The sequence below is a fragment of the Quercus suber genome, unplaced genomic scaffold (genome assembly GCF_002906115.3).
Source record: "Quercus suber isolate HL8 unplaced genomic scaffold, Cork oak 2.0 scaffold_317, whole genome shotgun sequence".
NCBI lineage: Eukaryota > Viridiplantae > Streptophyta > Magnoliopsida > Fagales > Fagaceae > Quercus > Quercus suber.
This window is the reverse complement of record NW_027069772.1, coordinates 493,984-514,395: the sequence shown is the minus strand read 5'-3', so window position 1 is coordinate 514,395 and position 20,412 is coordinate 493,984. Positions and strand designations below refer to the sequence as shown.

The 20,412-nt window shown below is 33.1% G+C and overlaps 2 protein-coding genes across 2 annotated transcripts; both read left to right on the top strand.

Moving 5' to 3' along the window:
• Positions 1 to 7,953: 7,953 nt before the first annotated feature.
• Positions 7,954 to 9,155, top strand: LOC112001044 (uncharacterized mitochondrial protein AtMg00810-like). Its single transcript, XM_024033207.2, has 2 exons — positions 7,954 to 8,036; positions 8,165 to 9,155. The coding sequence occupies exons 1-2, from the start codon at positions 7,954 to 7,956 to the stop codon at positions 9,153 to 9,155; spliced, it is 1,074 nt and encodes a 357-aa protein (XP_023888975.2).
• Positions 9,156 to 17,968: 8,813 nt separating this feature from the next.
• Positions 17,969 to 19,303, top strand: LOC112007290 ((S)-8-oxocitronellyl enol synthase CYC2). Its single transcript, XM_024039622.2, has one exon. It carries the CDS (start codon positions 18,057 to 18,059, stop codon positions 19,194 to 19,196), a length of 1,140 nt encoding a protein of 379 aa, XP_023895390.1. The 5' UTR covers positions 17,969 to 18,056; the 3' UTR covers positions 19,197 to 19,303.
• Positions 19,304 to 20,412: the final 1,109 nt, after the last annotated feature.

The window sequence follows — 20,412 nt, the reverse complement described above, 5'->3', positions numbered from 1 at the left end:
AAATCTCTTGTGAGATCATTGAGGAGCTTTCCTTCATATAAACTTAGGGTTTTCAAGGTAGAGATTATCTACATCTTGATGATCAACAAGGTTGCTACCATTGAAGCTTAAAGAATATCAAGCGTGGGTGCTTGTAACTGATTGAAGAATTCAAGAAAGAAGGAGTCCGTGGATTCGGAGTTTGCACGGGATCATGTCAGTAAGTTCTACTGATAGGTAGCATTAGGAAGTCGAGCGGGGAGCTTGTAAGTCCTTTTGTATGAACTTCAATTCTTTCATAGTGAATTCAGTTTTGCCTTGAGGATCAGTGGGTAAAATCCTCCCCAGGTTTTTTACCGGTTTGGTTTTCCTAGGTGATCATATCTTGTATTATTTATTATTCCGCTGCTATATATTCTTGATATGATTGTTTGATTGTTTTAACATAGAATTGTTTAATTTGACTAAGTAACAACTTGGCTAATTAACTAGGCTACTCAATTTGGTTGTGTGTTAAGGGATCTAAATTTTCCAACAAGTGGTATCAGAGCGGGTAGCTCTTCTGTTGTAGATCTTTTGATCTCTGAGCTGATCCTTGACCTCTGTTATCATGGATAATTTGAAGTGTCTTTCTGCTCATACTTCTGTTGAATTTATTGATGCCTGTGATGATTTGAATAAAAAGGACACTATTGTTTCTGTTGATTTTTTTGATGCTTTTGAAACTCTTCGTAAGGAATTATCTAAATCTTTGAAAATTTCTATGAAATTTAAAGAAGAGTTAAAATTGGCTAATCTTGAAAAAGAGGATTTGATTGTGAGATTAGATGAGTCTAATAAAAAGAATGAATTTTTGAGAAATCAAATTTCCTCTCAAGATGAAAAGATGAAAAGTTTGGAACAAGAGTTAGTTGAATCTAAAACTAAAATTGAAAATTTGACTAGTACCAAGCCTGTTGTTGATAACAGAAGTGTTTTTGTTTCTCTTAAGCTTAAGACTGAGAAAGTTTATATCCCTCCTTTCAAGAGGAATAATAAAGAAAAGGCTTATTTTGCTAGGTTAGACAAAGGTAAAATTTCTGATGTAAACGCTAAAGTTTCTAAACCTATGTCTAAACCTACTGTTAGAGAGCATAATAAATCTGTTTTTGTGCCTACCTGCCACCTTTGTGGTGTTGTTGGTCATATTTGACCAAACTGTTCTTTGTTGAGGCAAAAACCAAAATCTGAGACTAGATTTGCTGTTAGGAATACTAATGTTCCTAAATTTGTTCCTGTTTGCCACTTTTGTGGTGTTCGTGGTCACATTCGTCCTAATTGTCATAAATTGAAATTTAAGCATTCTGTATGTCAATCTAGGATATGTGATGATATTTCTCCTGCCATAAGTCCAAATAAATTATTTCATATGCTTTTGAAAAATTTGAGCTTGTAGGCTTGTGAAAGGAATTTGCAGGATTTTAGTCTTTCTCAGAAGATTGGTGTAATCCCTCAAATACACTATGCTTCACATGGATTTTCACCTACAAAGCCGAAGACTCGTGCTAGATGGGTGAGAAAAGATTCTCCAAGGTGAGTGTTGCTAACTTGTCCCTGATTTAATTCTTTCAATTATTTGTGGACATGTTTTGTTATTGTTTTTGGTTGTTTTGTTTTTTAGGTTGTTTTTTTTATTAAAAAAAAAAATCCAAAAACATTGAAAATTTTCAAAAAGACAAAAATATTTTATTTTGAGTCTTGTTTTATTTGTTTTGAGGATTACATGAGTTATGATATCTCTCTCTTGATTTAGAACATGCTTGACATTGTGGAGAAACTTGAATAGTATGCTAAGCTATTTCTGATTTTGTGTGAGTATGTACTAGTTTGTACATGTACTCATGGGTTAATTAAGAAATTGATATTTCTTGTTTGTGTACCCTCTATACCTTAGTTAAACACTGTCATGCATTGCATTTACATTGTTCATTTAGCATAATATGTGTTTTTTTTTTTTTTTTTTTGTCATATATCTTTTAAAACCAAAAAGATTTTTGTGATTTGTATTTCACATCTTGGGTTTATAATCAAGGATTGGCCATATTATCTTTACATAACAAGTTTATATACCTTGTTTAGCTTTGATGAGCTTATTTATTGCACTTTACTAGTTGAAACTTTGTAGTGCATGTTATGTGGGAAAGATGTTTATGGTGTTTATCACTTTGTCTTGATCTTGAAGTCACATGTTATTTGACTGTCGGACTTGATCCTTTTGAGACATGCATAAATAACCATTTCACCATTGTTCACTAGCCAATCATGAACACCTTAGTGCATATCATAAGATTTTGTGCTCGAGAAAGTGTAGTACATGCACAAAAAGAACATAAGGTGTAGCCTCAACTTAATTGCTTAATGCTTAAAATTGGTGTGTACTATTAGGCTTGATACCAATTCACTTAATTAAAAATGGTGTGTACTATTAGGCTTGACGCCAATTCACATAATTAAGAGGCTAAATACAAGAAACTTACATGACTGCAAGTTTATGTTCTAGGAGATGTGGGAGTTATAGGATGTAACTCTTTAGGTGATAGTCTCTTTTAAATTCTGTGTGATGGATTTTGTAGACTTTGTGATTGATTGCTATTCACATATCATCTCACATGTATCTCAAACTTTTGCTAGTTGCACGCACTACACAAGTTACTCTTTGCTAAACTTGGTACATTATATTGTGTGTGATTTTGTTGTGGCCATCCAAGATTAAAAGTTCCTTGATTTTAATGCAAAATGTGTATAATGTTTGCGTTTTGAGGACAAATTGATTGAAAATCTTGTTTTTGGAAGATCTAGGTTAAATTCAAGTGTTTTTGAAAATTTTTTCGTCTCATACTCATGCATTTTTTATAAAACAATGTGCTTTGAGGAGTTTCTACATTAAAATGCATTTTTTTTTCAAAAATATGATTTTTCCAGGCTTTCGATTGATCGAACCTGTTTTTTGATCAATCGAAATTGCGATTAAAATTTTTGGTTTGAGTCTGCCTGACTCGATTGATGTTCGATCGATTCTCGATCGATCGAAACTGAAAAATTTTCAGTTTCTATGTTTTTGTCCAAAATTTTTTTCATGCATCATTTATGTCTAGGATTCACATGCATTACATTGATTTCTGTATCCATCTTGCAGTTTTGCAGTCATATCTCTCATTGTTTTCACACATAGCATGCATACACTTTGCTAAATTAGGTACTCAACTTGATTTAAAAATTGATTGATTAATTTTTGAATTTTGTACATTCTAGTATATGCTATTTCTTATGTGTGAACCGTAGAAAATATATTTCTTAAGAGATATGATGGATAATCAATGTGCAAATATTTTCTCTACTCATGCAACTGTTTATGGGTTACATAGTGCCATGTTTGCATTTTATTGAAAGAGAGAATATTTTTTCTTCATGTGTATCCTCACCTTAGTTTTTAACTTTGGTCCTGCTGGTGAGGATGTACCTGATCCTGTTGGTAATGCTGCTGCTACTGCTGATTTTCCCCCACCTCCTTTATTTTTCCTCAAAACTGTTTTTCCTAAAACTTGTTTTGTTTTTCCTATTTTTGATAGGGGGAGAAAAGAAAAAAAAAAAAAAAAAAAAAAAAAAAAAAAAAAAAAACCTGTGTTGTTCATAGGGGGAGGTGTCTCTATTTTCTATAGAGTTGAAGTGGTTTGTGTCCCTTTGATTCTCTGTTTTCTCTTATCCTTTATTGCGTATGATGACTGTTTATTCTTTATATGAGTTGTCTTTGCCAATACGTGACAAAAAGGGGGAGATAGTTGATATGTGAGAATATGTGTGGAAAATACAAGAATGTTATGTTTAGGGGGAGTTAACTTTGTTTTTGATGTATCTAACCTAGGGGGAGAGTTAGTTTGCATATTTGTTGATTTACTGTTTTTCTATCACACATGCGTTTATGCGTTTGTTGAGTGTTTCAGGAAATATACAGGTTGATTCAATTGAGCTGCTGTCTACACTTGCAACTGATGGATAGTAGTTAGGTTGAATTTGTTGTAATGAGCATTTTATTGTATTGGGTTGTTCTTGTATTTGAGCATTTCATTCTTTATGAAAGTTTTGTCACGAATTGCCAAAGGGGGAGTTTGTTAGGTTCTAAATGTTTAGAACAATTGGCAAATAGTGAACACAAACTTGTCTAGATATAGATCTTAGAGTTTATAGGTTTTATTAGACAATGCTCAAGGTGATTCAAGTCAAGATTCAAGAACATACAAGCTGCAGGAAGAAGACTTCATATTCTGCCTGGTTAGATCGATCGAAGAACAGGCTCGATCGATCGAAAATCGTATCTGCAGAATTTTAAGTCAGACCAAACAGCAGCTTAAGCCCATTAAGGATTAGGGTTTCAGATCTACTTCTCCCACTATATAAAGGAAATCCTAAGCCACGTTTTTGTGACTTTGGAGAGAGAGATTAGAGTACCTCTTGTGCCTCCTTTTATTTTTAAGGGTTTTGTACCCAAACCTCTCTAAGTCTTTGTTGCTCATATTTGCGATTTATGTAAATCTCTTGTGAGATCATTGAGGAGCTTTCCTTCACATAAACTTAGGGTTTTCAAGGTAGAGGTTATCTATATCTTGATGATCAACAAGGTTGCTACCATTGAAACTTAAAGAATATCAAGCGTGGGTGCTTGTAGCTGATTGAAGAATTCAAGAAAGAAGGAGTCCGTGGATTCGGAGCTTGGACGGGGTCGTGTCAGTAAGTTTTACTGGTAGGTAGCATTAGGAAGTCGAGCGGGGAGTTTGTAAGTCCTTTTGTATGAACTTCAATTCTGTCATAGTGAATTCAGTTTTGCCTTGAGGATCAGTGGGTAAAATCCTCCCCAGGTTTTTTACCGGTTTGATTTTTCTGGGTGATCATATCTTGTGTTATTTATTATTCCGCTGCTATGTATTCTTGATATGATTGTTTGATTGTTTTAACCTAGAATTGCTTAATTTGACTAAGTAACAACTTGGCTAATTAACTAGGCTACTCAATCTGGTTGTGTGTTAAGGGGTCTAAATTTTCTAACAGTATATACGAAGATAATTTGGTTACAGCAGAGTTAAAAATATATTTAAAATTGTAGACATGTGTGAGACACATTTACAAGTGTGAAAATAGTAAAGCCAAAGTATTAAATTAGCATAAATTATGAATGTTTAGACCTATTTTTTAACAATTTATGTTCAAAATAAACGGTTTTTCAAAATAAATTATAATATTTTCTAGAGTGTGTGCTGCTTAACAATGATATAATTTTCATAAAAGAGACCATGTATAAATAAGTAAGCAATCAAATTTTAATGTATATCTCAAATTGAAATAGAGTGCCAACTACAATTGATAATAGATTATAAAATTAATTTTTAAGATTGTAACTTTCTTATATGTTTGTATTCTTTATCAAATGAGTTATCCAATAAGTCATTTGTAATTTTGTTTTATATTTTGGAATGTTGATATTGTGTAGAAATAAAACTTGTATATTTGTTTTACTTATCTTTGTGTTATTTTGTTTTAGATAGCTATGTTAGGATTTGTATAATTTTAAAATTATTAAATAAGTATTAATAAGTTTAATTGAGTTCTTTCTTGATATAAGTGCTGAATTCAAAATAATGCATTTTGCATAAAGTAATATGTTGCATAACTTTCCAAATAGCAAATAAATATAGTTTTCTTTATAAAAAAAAAAAAAAAAAAATTTCATGTGAAAAATACAAGTCAACTTGACCCAACTCGCAACCTGTTTGACCCGACCCGACCTGAACTCGACTCGACCCGCTTGTTTTGCCATCTCTAGATTTATGTTAACTTGCATAGCCTTATTCAATATATCAATTGGAGATTGCGATTGCCCATTCTTACACATTGCCCCTTCCAGCTTAAGTTCTCCCCGGTGTTCGGGTCCTTTTGGACTCCTTTCAATATAGTTAAACTCAGGCTCTTCACCTACCACATAAATTTTAACATCACATCATCATCATAAGTGATAATAATATTGCAATTCTTATCATATATATAAAAAAAACAACACTATTAGCATCATCTTTGGCATTACCAGTGTGAGCAGTAATGGATATTGGCTGCCAATAGACAAGATGCGGTAGAAACCAACAATTGAAGATTGGTAAACAATAATTCTTCATGATAAATAGAAGAAATGATGAGAGAAACAAATGGCAGGTTAAAAAGCACAGTTCTTTGTTGGTGAAGCTAATATCAACGAGCTCTCTGATCATATCTATATCTATCTATCTATTTATATATACTAAGCAAAAACTCAACTATAAAGGTACATTTGGTACATTGAATAAGAATTACGATTGGAATGGTAATCTTTATTATTGAGAATAAAATGTGTTGTAATTGAATAACTAATTAAATATATCCATAAGTTTTGTTGTGAGTTGTAATATTAGAATAAAACTTAAAATCTATTTTATGAAATATCTTACTCAAACAATTATATTTCCAAAAAAATAATTTTTTTTTTTAAAAATTTGAGAGAGTGGATTTATTTTTTGATGATGATTTTTTATTTCCATAATCATTATGTGCAAACATAAATTTTGTTTATTTGGAAATATATCAATTTTAAAAATTATTACACCTGCTAAGGGATAACTATTGCATTTATTTTAGAGAGGAATAATTATCCTTTATTTAAAGAATAGCTATTTATAAGAATGACTATTCTCTATAATAAAAATATGGGTAAATTACATAGTTGGTCCTTATTCTTTACAACATATTTCAATTTAGTTTCTAACCTTTCAATTGTGTCAATTTAATCCTTAACCTTTCAATGTCGTATATATGTGTGTGTATATTAAGAGAGAGAGAGAGAGAGAGAGAGAGACAGTTTATATAATAGGAATATAAAAGAGAGAGGGTTAAACCTTCTTGGAAAAGAAGTTAAGATTGAAGAGAGAGCTAGAGGGGCAAAATTACTTCAACATGGGATCAAGGAGAACGAAGACCAACTGACAATACCAGAGATCTAAGAGTCTAATCATGAACAAACTAAAATCAAAGAAAGAGAGATAAAGAGAAAGGGGATCATTTGAGAGAGAGAGAGAGAGAGAGAGAGAGTTGGATCTTCTTGAAAAGGAAGTGAAGATTAAAGTCACTGTTCAAACCAAAATAATGTCATTTTGGAGACTTGAAATGACATAGTTTCATCGTCCAAAACGTCGTAATTATATATGTGTGTGTGTTTTACAAAAACATCCATCGATGGATGCACTGTGGACTATTGGTGTCAGTGTATCTATCAGTGTCAGTTTCTTATGTTTTTCACCGATTACATTAACCAATTTTGTAGTTGCCCCATTTGGTAGTCAGCGTAGGTCAATTTTCTGTACACCCCTAGTCATTCAAAATGAATACTCTATTTAACTCAGTAGAGTATTTGTCTACCCTAAGTCAATTTATTACTGTGTATATATTTTTTCTCAATTTATCATACGGTAGTCATTCAAATGAATACTCTATTTAACTCAATTTAGCTATAAAGTATTTTTCCACCTTAAGTCAATTTATTACTTTCTCAAAAAAAAAAAAAAAGTCAATTTATTACTGTTTTTTTTTTTTTTTTTTTTTTTGTAAAAACATAAAACCCTAAACGTTTAATGAAGTAGGGCTGAGTTGGAAATTCTGCAGAAATTCAACCTGTGCGATTTTCGATCGATCGAGTCTATTCTTCGATCGATCGAGCCAGGCCGAGAGTCCCAAGTACTTCTGCAGCCACTCGATTCCAACTTTACAATATTAAACCAACTTTGAGCAAGTCTAAATAAGACTAAATACAATGTTTTGATCATGGTTTGCCAACATTACAAATTAGAGTTCTAAATACATAAAATCCTAAGACCTTAGAACCTAACACTACTATTCATGGTTGGCATTTAACTCAGTTAGATGTCAACAATGCTTTCTTGCATGGGGACTTACATGAAGAGGTTTACATGCTTCCTCCACCCGGGTTTGGTTGCAAGGGGGAGGTTTGTAGATTGACAATGTCCCTTTATGGGCTTAAACAGGCAAGTAGACAATGGTTTGCCAAGTTATCCTCTACAATTGTGGATCAAGGTTTTGTACAATAAAAGGCAGACTATTCTGTTTTTACCAGGGTTAAGGGAGGCTCTATGATCATTATACTCGTTTATGTAGATGATATTCTTATTGCCAGTAATGATGTGGATGCTGTGAAGGTGTTTAAGCAATTTCTGGATAGCAAGTTCAAGCTCAAATATTTGGGAACCTTGAAGTATTTCCTAGGTCTTGAGGTAGCAAGAACTGTCAATGGAATCTCATTATGTCAGAGAAAATACACTCTTGAGCTTTTGTCTGATGCTGGTATGTTAGCTTATAAGCCAACAAACATTCCTATGGATCAATCAGCTAAATTCAGTAACTCGGTTGGTGATGCAGTCCCAAATGCTTCACTGTACAGAAGGTTAATAGGAAGACTTTTGTATTTGACATTAACTAGGCCTGACATTTTCTACTCAGTCCATAAGTTAAGTCAATTCATGAGTTCACCGAGAGTACCTCACCTTCAAGCTGCTTACAAAATCCTTAAATACTTGAAGAAAACACCGGGTCAAGGCTTGTTCTTGTTTGCAAGATCAGAATTGCAGTTGAAGTCTTATTGCGATGCTGACTGGGCAGCCTGCCCTGATACTAGAAGGTCAATCACGAGTTTTTGTGTGTTTTTAGGAGATTCACTAATCTCTTGGAAGAGTAAAAAGCAGCAGGTGGTGTTCAGATCCTCTGCTGAGTCAGAGTATAGATCAATGGCAACAGTCACTAGTGAGGTGGTTTGGCTCATCTCTTTGCTCAAAACTTTTGGCTTAAATCACTCTCAACCTGCTTTCCTTTATTGTGATAGTAAAGCATCCCTCTATATAGCTGCTAATCCTGTATATCATGAACGTACCAAACATATTGAAATAGATTGCCATTTCATTCGAGAAAAGATTGAAGATGGGGTTATCAAAACATTTCATATTCCTACACGGCATTGGATTGCAGATTTCTTTACCAAAGCTCTGGGGCAGAAGCAGTTTCATCATTTGCTCTCCAAGATGAACTTTATTAACATATACGGTTCATCTTGAGGGGGAGTATTAAATATCTTGTAATCTTGTAGATATCTGTACTTGTAGATATTAGTTTGGTTTAGTAGTTTTATATTGTAGTTTGTAAATAAAGTGTTAAGCTACTAGCCACTTGTCATGTTTGTATTGGCTGATGATTTGGGATTGAATATTGTTGGTCAAATTGGTTACTCTGTCTCTGTTATATATAAAGAAACAAAGTGAGATATTTATACATGAAATCATTTTCTCAAAAGCTCCAGAATGTTCATTCTTTCTCTCTGCATGCCTTCACGTCTCTGCATGCTTTCCACCATTGCTGAACCTTCTTCGAGTTTGCATTTTAATTTCAACAATAAAATCATAATAATAATTAACTCTAATTAACTTTAGATAAATTAACTAGGTACATTCCTTATGTTTGAATGAATTTATTTTCAATAGCTTATTTTGTTTTAAAAAATAACGTATTTAATATAATGTTGTACTTTAATTTAAAAAAAAAGTTTTAAAAACTATATATATATATATATATATAAAGTTGACATTTTAAGTAATTTTTTTTTTTTTAAGGATTTTTAAAAACTATATATATATATATATATATAAAGTTGACATTTTAAGTAATTTTTTTTTTTTTAAGGAGGAAACTCGAAACTTTTATTAAAAGAGACCGGTTAAATCACCTTGAAGTACTAAGTAAAATTGACAAAAGATTGCAAGCTAAAATGAATACTATGCAGTACAAATGAAGCTACTTACTTCAAAATAATTACTGTAAAGGATATTAAGGATGTGTTTGGATACCGCTTATTTTGTTGAAACTGAAAAATTATTACTGAAAGTACTGTAAATAAAGGTAAAAGTTAGTTGAAATATTATAATGGGGCTTATGAATAGTGCCAAAAAGTGCAACAGGACTCATGAATAGTAGCAAAAATAAGTTGAATAGTAAAATAATTTTCATTTTTCATTCTAACCCAAACGTATACTAAATTTAAGAAAAGGATATCCAGAAGCTTTTAGTGTAAAATTAACTATCTATTTATTAAAGTAGAATAACTTTTTTCCTCGTCATGGAGGAAGAATTACTTTATTACAGTAGAATAACCCTTTTCTTGCCATAGAGAAAGAAGTACTTTACTACAGTATGATGACCTTCACCATAGGAAGATTTTCCGGTCATTGAGAGCCTGTACAAGCCTTGCGTTATCCTCTCTGCGGAACTGCAATAGATTAACCAATTAAATCGAGGATTTAATTTTTTTAAAAATAAAGTTAAATTATATACATGGTCCTCAACACATGATGTTTGTTTTTCTTTATCATCAACCTAAATTAGTTTTAAAAATGTATTTATATTTTAAAAAGTTATTTGCCGTGTTATTTGATAGATAGAATCATAGAATCATAGAACTTACTAACTTAACAAATGAAATTTGTGAAATTGAAGTCACTTATGATGATGTGAAGCCTACAACATAACATAAATTCTGTTTGCCATGTCAACCATTTTTACTTTTTAAAAATATTTTTGAAAGTATAGAAACTAAAATCAAATAATTTAAAATATAAAAACAATTTTGAAACAAATGTCAAACATTAAGGACCAAATATTCAATTTAACAAAAAATTTAAAAGCAATTAACTCAATTTGAGCTAAATGTATATAGCACACACATTGAAATTAGCTTCACGAAGTAACTGTAATTGTTTGCTTGAGATAGTATTTATCTGAGGCAAGGTCAAGATAAGGTAAATAGTCAAGTTACAAAGTAAAGGGGAAAAAAAATGTAATAATAGAAGAGTTAATTGGAGTTATAGTGAAGGTGTTTAGCAGTACCTTTTCATTGATGATCCAAGTAACACTTCCATTACAAGGAGGTTGTTGTGCAGATAGCACCTCAGGACTCAAATCAATAACAGTAAATAAACGGAAATTAAATAATAAGTACACATAAAGAACACAAGAATTTACATAGTTTGGCAAACTACCTACCTCCACGGGGATGACGGAGAAATTTCACTATAAAATTAGGGAGATACAATAGTGCACAATAATACTATCTAGAAACCCAAATCCTAATACACCCTAACTTTCTCTCACCCACAAGACAAGAAAACACTATTCTTCTTCTTATGCGGCTGCTGCTAGGTTTTTAGGAATAACTCTCTCACACGGCTGCTCTTCATCTCAAACCTAATATATATATATATATATGTATATATATGTCATAGGTCAGCAACACTAGGAGATACATTTCTAGTTGTATTCAGTCATCCTTGACCGACTTACAAGCAATGGGCTTGGGCTTCAGTGGCAATTCAAGCCACCCACGTTAACAAATCTCCACCTTGGTTTGAATTGATCAAGCTACATGAGCAAACTCCTCCATCGCCTCCACCTTGGCCCCTTAAGGGCTCACAAGCTGCAAACACTAATCAAGTCCAAGCAGTGCTTGAACTTGTTTGTTGGAACTGGCTTTGTTAACATATCAGAGGCATTCTCACTAGTGACAAACTTTGACAAAGAAATATCACCAGACAAAACCCATTCTCTGATCTTGTGATACCGCACAGCAATATGCTTTGTTCTTGCACGATATACTTGATTCTTTGCCAAATGAATTGCACTCTAACTATCACAATGTAGCACTATGCTATCCTGCTTGAAACCAAGCTCATTAACCAGTCCATTAAGCCAAACAGCTTCTTTTCCTGCCTCTGTCATCGCCATATATTCTGCTTCTGTAGTGGATAAAGCAATTACATCTTGTAGTGTAGACTTCCAGCAAATTGGGCCATCAACAAACCTAAACACATAGCCTGTCATGGACTTTCTAGAATCAAGGTCCCCTGCATATTTGGAATCCACATAACCCACATCTTCTGTACTAGCTCTCTGATCAAATAGGATACCAAAATCACGAGTGCCTATAAGATATCTAAAGATACACTTTTACTGCATTCTAATGCTCTTTGCCTGGTTCTGCCATATACCTACTAACCACATTGACTGTATGAGAAATATCATGCCTAGTACACACCATCAAATACATAAGACACCCAACTGCATTTGCATATGGCACTTTAGACATATACTCTGACTCCTCATCTGAACTTGGACACAACTGTAAAGACAATTTAAAATGGGCAGAAAGTGGTGTACTAACAGGTTTTGCATCAAGCATACTAAACCTCTCTAACACCTTCTTAAGATATCCCTTTTTGCCGCAACTCGTCATGTGGCAAGTTGTAGCAAAAATTATAATAAATTGTGACAAAAGTGTCATTTTATGTGATTTTAGCCTCATCACACACACTTCGTATGTAAAATAAAGCTCTTTTTTTAGATAGTTTTTCTTTTTTTTAATAGGAACTTGGGGTAGATTTAGTTAAGATTTTCTTATGTAGAGAGCTTCTAGGTTTATTTGTCATATAAGGTCCATCTTAGACATTGGCATCGCGGTATGCTACTAGCCTTATGGGTAGAAGTTTCCACTTGATTCAGATCCAGTCATCTAGGAATCAATTTGAATCTTTATATAGAGGTCTAACAAACCAAAAATGAGAATGAAGTTAGTGTATGAGCTTAGAAAGGTATAGGACACCCAAACCTCCTTAGGTGAGTGGGGTGGCCTCCATTAATGGACCTCATAGTCATGTTGTTTCAATAAGCATCCACCACCCTAAGAGGGACCTCTCCTATGCATGCAAGAATTAAGAGTAAGGCACAAACAAAAGCACACATTCTAAACACATCATTTCTCGAATTAAAAAATAAAATTTCTATTCTAGGATTTTAAAAGCTACCATGTTTTCAACACATACAAATCCTTAGCATGCTTCTACCAAGAATCATTCATCATAAGCATGTTTCTAACATGTGTTGAAAATAGAAAAAAAAAAATTTCCTGATTTTCTGAAAGAGCCTACCTACAAATGATTAAGGCTATGTGTTAGGACATATGTGGTTCACATGTTAAGGACATATTTTGTATAATTGGCTAATCCTTTGACAAAATGCACTTTACTTGTAATTGGGTAGATCTAGGATGTGTTTAATACTTGAAGAAACATGTTGTTCAAGTCTAGTATTAAAGTCATGAAGATTGGACCAAGAAACAAGTGAAGAAAAGGTGTTCATTAAAGCTGGACAGATAGCTCAACACTTGCGAACAGATAGCCCGACAGCTGGTAGATTTATCGAGAAAGTTTCTGTCTCTTCGACACCTTCTCGATAGTTGTATTTGTCGAGCCTTATTAAACCTCGACACCTGCTCGACACCTTCTCGACACTTGCTATCTATTGAGATTACGGGAAATTAGAATTTTCAGATCTGATTTTTGGGCCAGGCTTATGTATTTGTGTAGGGTTTCTTTTCTCACAACTGTAGACCTATATAAGGCTTATTTTAGAGGCCGTCACATAAGAGAATACAAGGAGAACATATGCAAAAGGTGACCGATGTCTTATTCTCTCAAAAAGAAGCTACTGTGTCTTTGTGCCTTAGGGTTTTGTAACCAAGTGCTTCTTGATCTTCATTGTTGATGAAGTGAAGAACTTTGCAGCCAACTTTCTTCTTCTCAAGTTGGTGAGTGAGTCACGTACTAGGATTCATGCAAAGGAATTAGTCACGTATTGGGATCCGTGCAACATCAAAGGGTGGCGTTCATATATTGAAGAGTTCAGAGGTTCTGAAGAGGTAGAAGGTTTCTACTGTGAGTTCATCTACGGGGATTGTAGAGTCTAGGGACAAAGGTTTTGTATTAGATTTGAAATTTCTCTTTACTATAGTGGATTGCTTTTCGGGAAGGTTTCCCCCTAGGTTTTTTACTGTGAAACTGGATGGTTTCATTAGTTTTCCTGGGTCATCATATTTTGTCTTATTTATTTTTTGGCGAAAATGCACTTTTCGTCCCTACATTTTGGGTCAATTTTCATTTTGGTCCCAAAATTGATTTCTTTGCAAATTTCATCCCTAAAAAAAGAAAATCGTTTTTAAAATAGTCCCTGCCGTCAACCCACTCACGGAAACCTACTACGTGGCAGACGGAATACTGTTTTTGCTGACGTGGCGCTGATGTGGCCATTAAAATATTATTAAAAAAGATTATTTGGCATTTTTTGAATGCCACATCAGCGCTACTCTCAATTTTAATTTTAATATTATTAAAAATAAATACCAGATTTCTCCATTTTAATTTTATTTAAAAAAATGAAAAACAAACAAAAAAAAAATAATTTTTACTTTTACAAGCCGTAGCTTTATCTTGTTCTCATCTCTCACTCTCTCATTTCTCAAGAGCCAAACAATATTGAAGACAATGGAGCTCAAGCTCAAGCTCAAGCTCCAGCTTGTTCTCATCTCTCAACTCTCTCATCTCTCATCTCTCACTCTCTCATCTCTCATCTCTCAAGAGCCAAGATCAAGAGAACCCATAACCCTTTAAATTGAAGACCCACAAAACCCATCTCATGATCAAACCGTATCTGGTTTGATCATGGGATTTCTTGGAATTTTTGATGATGTTGGTGTTGATTTTGAGGATGGAGTTTGTGGGGGTTGAGTTTCATAGATTGATGCAGGTAAGGATCGTGATGGGGATGATGTTGATGTTGTCCCATAACCCTTTAAATTGAAGACCCACAAAACCCATCTCATGATCAAACCGTATCTGGTTTGATCATGGGATTTCTTGGAATTTTTGATGATGTTGGTGTTGATTTTGAGGATGGAGTTTGTGGGGGTTGAGTTTCATAGATTGATGCAGGTAAGGATCGTGATGGGGATGATGTTGATGTTGGTGATGATTTGGTGGGTTTGATTGAAGAATGTGAGCAGTGAGGGCTTGGAGAAGTGGGTCTGGTGAAGAAGAGCGCCGCCTCTCGGTGAAGAAGAGCGCCGCCTCTCGGTGAAGAAGAACGCCGCCGCTCGGTGGTTTTGGTGAACTCGGATCGGTGGGTGTTGTTCACCCCTGCCGTTCACCAACGCCTGCCGTTCACCAACCCTTAGCCATGCCCAAAACCCTTACCTCCACCCCTGCCGTTCACCAACGCCGCCACCCCAGGCAGTGGCTCTCAAACCCATATGATTGGGTTGACGAGGGAGATGGTGGGTTTCTATTCTTTTGTTCCTGGGATTGAATATTCTGGGTTGTTGTTGGGATTGAATATTTGGGATTCATGATCAAGATGAATTTGGAATTGGAATTTGATAATTTGAATGTGAAATTTATGAGTTTATGGGTTTGTTGGATTTATTTTTTGTTTTCATGGTAGTGATGGAGATTGGATTTGGGTGCTGGAGATTGGATTTGTTTGCTGGGTTTGTTTCTTGGATTTGGGAAGAACACGAAGAGCAAACTGTTACGTTCTTAGGAAAAATTAATGAAAAGTAAAAAAAAAATGATTAAATTAGATTTTAGGCTGTTTTTAAAAATTTTAATTTATTTTTTGTTTAAATTTTCTGACATGGCTTTTAAAAAAAATTAAAATGCTGATGTGGCATTCAAAAAATGCCAAATAATCTTTTTTAATAATATTTTAATGGTCACGTCAGCAAAAATGGCATTCCGTCTGCCACGTAGTAGGTTTCCGTGAGTGGGTTGACGGCAGGGACTATTTTAAAAACGATTTTCTTTTTTTAGGGATGAAATTTGCAAAGAAATCAATTTTGGGACCAAAATGAAAATTGACCCAAAATATAGGGACGAAAAGTGCATTTTCGCCTTTTGAAAATCTAATCATTGAATTTCATGTTCCTTATATTCTTAACATGCATATCAAATTTCGCTCAAATCAAATATTATTTACTATTTGATCAATTAACTTAGATTACAAAAACTTGAAATTATAACATTTATTTAATGATATAGCAATTGATCTTTGATTTTCTTGAAATTTTATAAACATTAAGGATGTAATAAGAACATGCAATCTAACAGTTAGATTTTCAAAATTCATACTCAATATAAATATATATGATGAGTTTGTAAGGTTTTTCTCCAAACTAGTTTAGAAAGAAACTTTATTCAAAAAATAATTTGAGAGGAAACAGAGGCCGAGAGTGAGAGAGAGGCATGTGAGGGAAAGAAAAAATGAATATATGAGTTTTTAGTTTTAGGTTTCCCCAAAACAATGTAGTCTTAGGTTGGGCAAAAGGTCAAAAACAGTGTAGTTTTAGTTTCAACACAACAGGCCAATAACCGGTTCAACCATATTGGTTTCCGGCTTTCACGGTTGAACCGGTCAGATTCCGGTTATTTTTGGTTTTTACTTATTTTTAGGTTTTAATTCATACCTAAACCATATTAGTGACTAGTTTTTGGTTGAATTAGTCGGACCAGCTGATCCGGTCCGATTTTTAAAACCATGCTATACTAAACCAAACTTACTGTAGAAAATTTATTCACACTTTTTCTTTTTATATAATGTAGTGTGGGTGGCACGTGCTATCTCTTGTGTAAGAAAATTAAGATAAAATTTTTATTTGAAGAAGTAAGAGAAATTATATGCATAAAAAAAATATATGTCATATACAATTAATCTCATCCGTATAAGAATTTTGATATGTATTTGCTAAAGGTAATATCCACTCATTAAAAAATTTTAAAAATGATAACTAATATCATTAGCTTCTAACAATAAGCAACTGAGTTTTGCTAAAATTTTATCACAATATTTAAATTTTCGCAATGAATGATGTCATATGCTACAATTGAAACTCTTCTTCAAATACCTTCAACCATACACAATAAATAATAAATAAATTCATACTATCTTCTCCATTTTACACAAATTTAGATGCAATCTTTAGCTTAATTAGTTTTATGAACATCCATTTTAGGAGAGAAAAAAAATATGCAACAAAATGCATGTGTCATCAAATTTTTCATTAGATAAATTATAAGTTTTGAATATTTAAACCTAGAAAATCAATGTTCTCTAGTTAACAAATAAAACACCTTATACTTATCAAACAAATAAAATAAAACAAATAAAACACCTTATATTACCATTCCAACTTTTTAAGTATTACTACCATCTAAAACTCAAAATACATGAAGAAAATTTTTGGGATATTAAAATTTAGTAGGAGTATTTTAGCCACTACACAATGGAATATTTTAAGAATCATAAGTTTTCATTAGAGTTTTATTGAGAGAATAGAAATATGACATATTTGCTCTTTTCCAAAATATTAATGAGGCTGCTTGATTTTAAAGTTTAAGGAGGAATTGTGAACTACCTCTAACAAGGATGAAAAATATTTTAATCCTAATTTTATGTGTTTTTACTTAAAATGGTGTATAAAGAAAAAAGAAATACAAAACAAAATATACCAAAATTCAACCCAAGATTTGTGATGAAAATATTGTGGATGTAACACTTTTTTTTTTTCACAATACCTTTATTTTTAGTTGTGGCTGGTTCCACTTTTTAGTATGATATTTTATTATTTTATATGAATTAACACATCAACAATTGTGAAAAATATTGTGGTAATTTGTTGTGTTATTGTTTTATTATTATTATATAAGCAAGTTCAACAGAGGCAAGCATAACAATGGAAATTGAAACAACCAAAGTACTGTAGATCAATTTTCGTTATATAAAAAATTAAAAATTAAAAAAAATTAAAAAAACCAAAGTACTGCAGCAATAACTCATTGGCTCTTTTTATATGTAGAAATTGTCTTTCCATGAGAGAGAGGAGCTTTTTATTTTTAGATGCAACTTTTTTTTAGAAGAATTTTTAGATGCAACTTAGATTTTATTTTATTATTATTTTTTTGTTTTTTATAAGAGAGATGCAACTTGAAATTTACACAACCTAAGATACTTTGAAATTTGCAACTTATCTCTTACTTTCAGCTCTCAAAATTGCAATCATCTCTAGCTCTCAATCTCCCTCACAAATGGAGCAAGAGAACCACCCCAATGTCAGAAACATAGCACTAATAGTTGGGGTAACAGGCATGGCTGGCTTGAGCTTAGCAGAAGCCTTAAACAGCCCCAGTGCCCTTGGTAGCCCATGGCAAGTCTATGGCGCGGCTAGGCGCCCCAAGCCGAGCTGGTTCCCGTCCTCCATTGTCAACAAATACATCACCTTTGATGCCACAAACTCCGGCGACACACATGACAAGCTTGCCCAAATAGCTAACAAGGTCACCCATGTCTTTTGGGTAGCCATCCAAGTACGTGAAAATGAAGAAGCTAATGTTAAAGTTAATGCAGCCATGCTAACCAATGTGCTCAATGTCCTAAAATCAGGTCCAGCTTCACGGCTCAGCCACATAACCCTTCAAACAGGCACTCAACACTACATGGGCCCAGTCCATGATCCAGCTCATTTGGCCCATCTCATCCCTCATGAGCCACCATTCATTGAAGACTTGCCCCGCCTTCCATACCCAAACTTTTACTACGCGCTTGAAGACCTTCTGGCATCACACGCGTCGTCGTTGACCTATTCCGTGCACCGCTCGTCTATCATAACCGGTGCGTCTTCAAGAAGCGTGTACAACGCGCTGTTGACGTTGGCGGTGTATGCAATTATATGCCGACATGAGAGCATGGCGTTTAGGTTTCCAGGTACACGTTACACGTGGAAGCATTTTTGTGATATGTTAGACGCGCGTGTACTGGCAAAGCAGCATATATGGGCAGCTGTTACGGATAAGGCTAAGAACCAAGCCTTTAATTGCACCAATGGTGATGTTTTTACATGGAAGAGCTTTTGGAAAGTGTTGTGTGAAATATTTGATGTTGAATATGTGCCATTTGATGAGGCTAAAGAGTTTGATTTTGTGGGGATGATGGAAGCTAAAGGAAAAGTTTGGGATGAGATTGTGGAAAGATATGGGCTTTACAAGACGCAATTGAATGAGATTTGTTGTTTTGCTGCAATTAAAAATGTTTTACACTTTGGGTTTCAACATGTTTGTAGCATGAATAAGAGTCGTGAATATGGGTTTTTTGGGTATGCAGACACACTAAAGAGTATTGGGATGTGGGTTGAGAGACTCAGAAAGATGAAGATTATACCTTCAAGGTAAGGTTAATTACAACCAACTTTGTTATTACTACATGATGTTTTTTATGATGTGCAAGTACATTATAATTTTATTTTTAAATAATTTGTAAGACATTTTCATTAAGATTCTTGAATGTACTCATTTTGTGGTATAATATTATAAACTATGCCGTGTTTGGTGTGGCATAAAATGTTTTTTTCAAAATTGTTTTAATTATTTTTCCGTGTTTGGAGTGACATAAGTAATTAGAATAAAATAATAAAATATCATAAAGAGAGAGAGAGAGAGAGAAATAGGATGCATATGTATTTGCAAAATGAAAAACATAAATGGCTAAGAGCAACATAACTAAGCATATGGTATATTGCTTGAATAAATTAAAAGTTATTTAATTATGCTTAGAAGATAGAATTCCAATATCCTTAGCAAAAGCACATGCTATATATAAGTAGAGTTTTTACTTTTATATATAGAAAAAAAATTACAGAATTATATCTAAAAGAAAACTAATTAGGTGAAGAGTTTTTTTTTTTTTTTTTTTTTTTTTTTTTTTTTTTAAATTTTAAAGGAAATTCTCTTAAGCGAGAGACAATTGGAAAAGATGAATATGGATGAAGATGAGAATGAGAAAATGAGGGGAGAGGGGGTGGAAATATTAGGAGCTTTAGAACCAGAATATATTGTTTTGAACCAAAGTGGATGGTGTATTACTGAAATGTAATTAAAGGCTCATTGACACTAAAAACGATGTCATTTTTTGAAATATGAATTGTCTTTTGTGAGAGGCTTTATCTTGATTTTTTGAAATGAAAAGACTTGTTTCTTACTATTAAATAAGAACTAGTTAAATTTTAAAAAAAAATGACGAGATAAATTCCTTCTACATAAATAATTAATACATCATTTATAAATCATTAAACATGAAAATTAATATGCTTTTTTTACACTGAAAATTAATGTGTTAACTCCATTGAACATATGGCATTGTGAATTACAAACATTTGAACATTTTTTTTTTGAGAAAAAAAAAACATTTGAACATAAATACAAAGTTTCACACATGACATGCACGTAGCAAAAAGTCCATGTAATGGCTTTTGTATGAATAAATGAACAAAATTCTACCAAATATCTCCTGAAGTAATCATGAATCACTTATTTGTGTATCACTTTTTATAGTGGTTAGCATGAATGACTCTTAGAATTAAGGAATACAATCATTTTAAAATGAAAGTTT

What these genes read in the sequence shown, in the direction of transcription:
- LOC112001044 (XM_024033207.2), top strand. Translation starts at nt 7,954, where the DNA reads ATGTCAACAATGCTTTCTTGCATGGGGACTTACATGAAGAGGTTTACA. An exon ending in GGTTTGGTTGCAAGGGGGAG is followed by an intron (nt 8,037 to 8,164) that starts GTTTGTAGATTG and finishes TGTTTTTACCAG; the next exon opens with GGTTAAGGGAGGCTCTATGA.
- LOC112007290 (XM_024039622.2), top strand. Translation starts at nt 18,057, where the DNA reads ATGGAGCAAGAGAACCACCCCAATGTCAGAAACATAGCACTAATAGTT.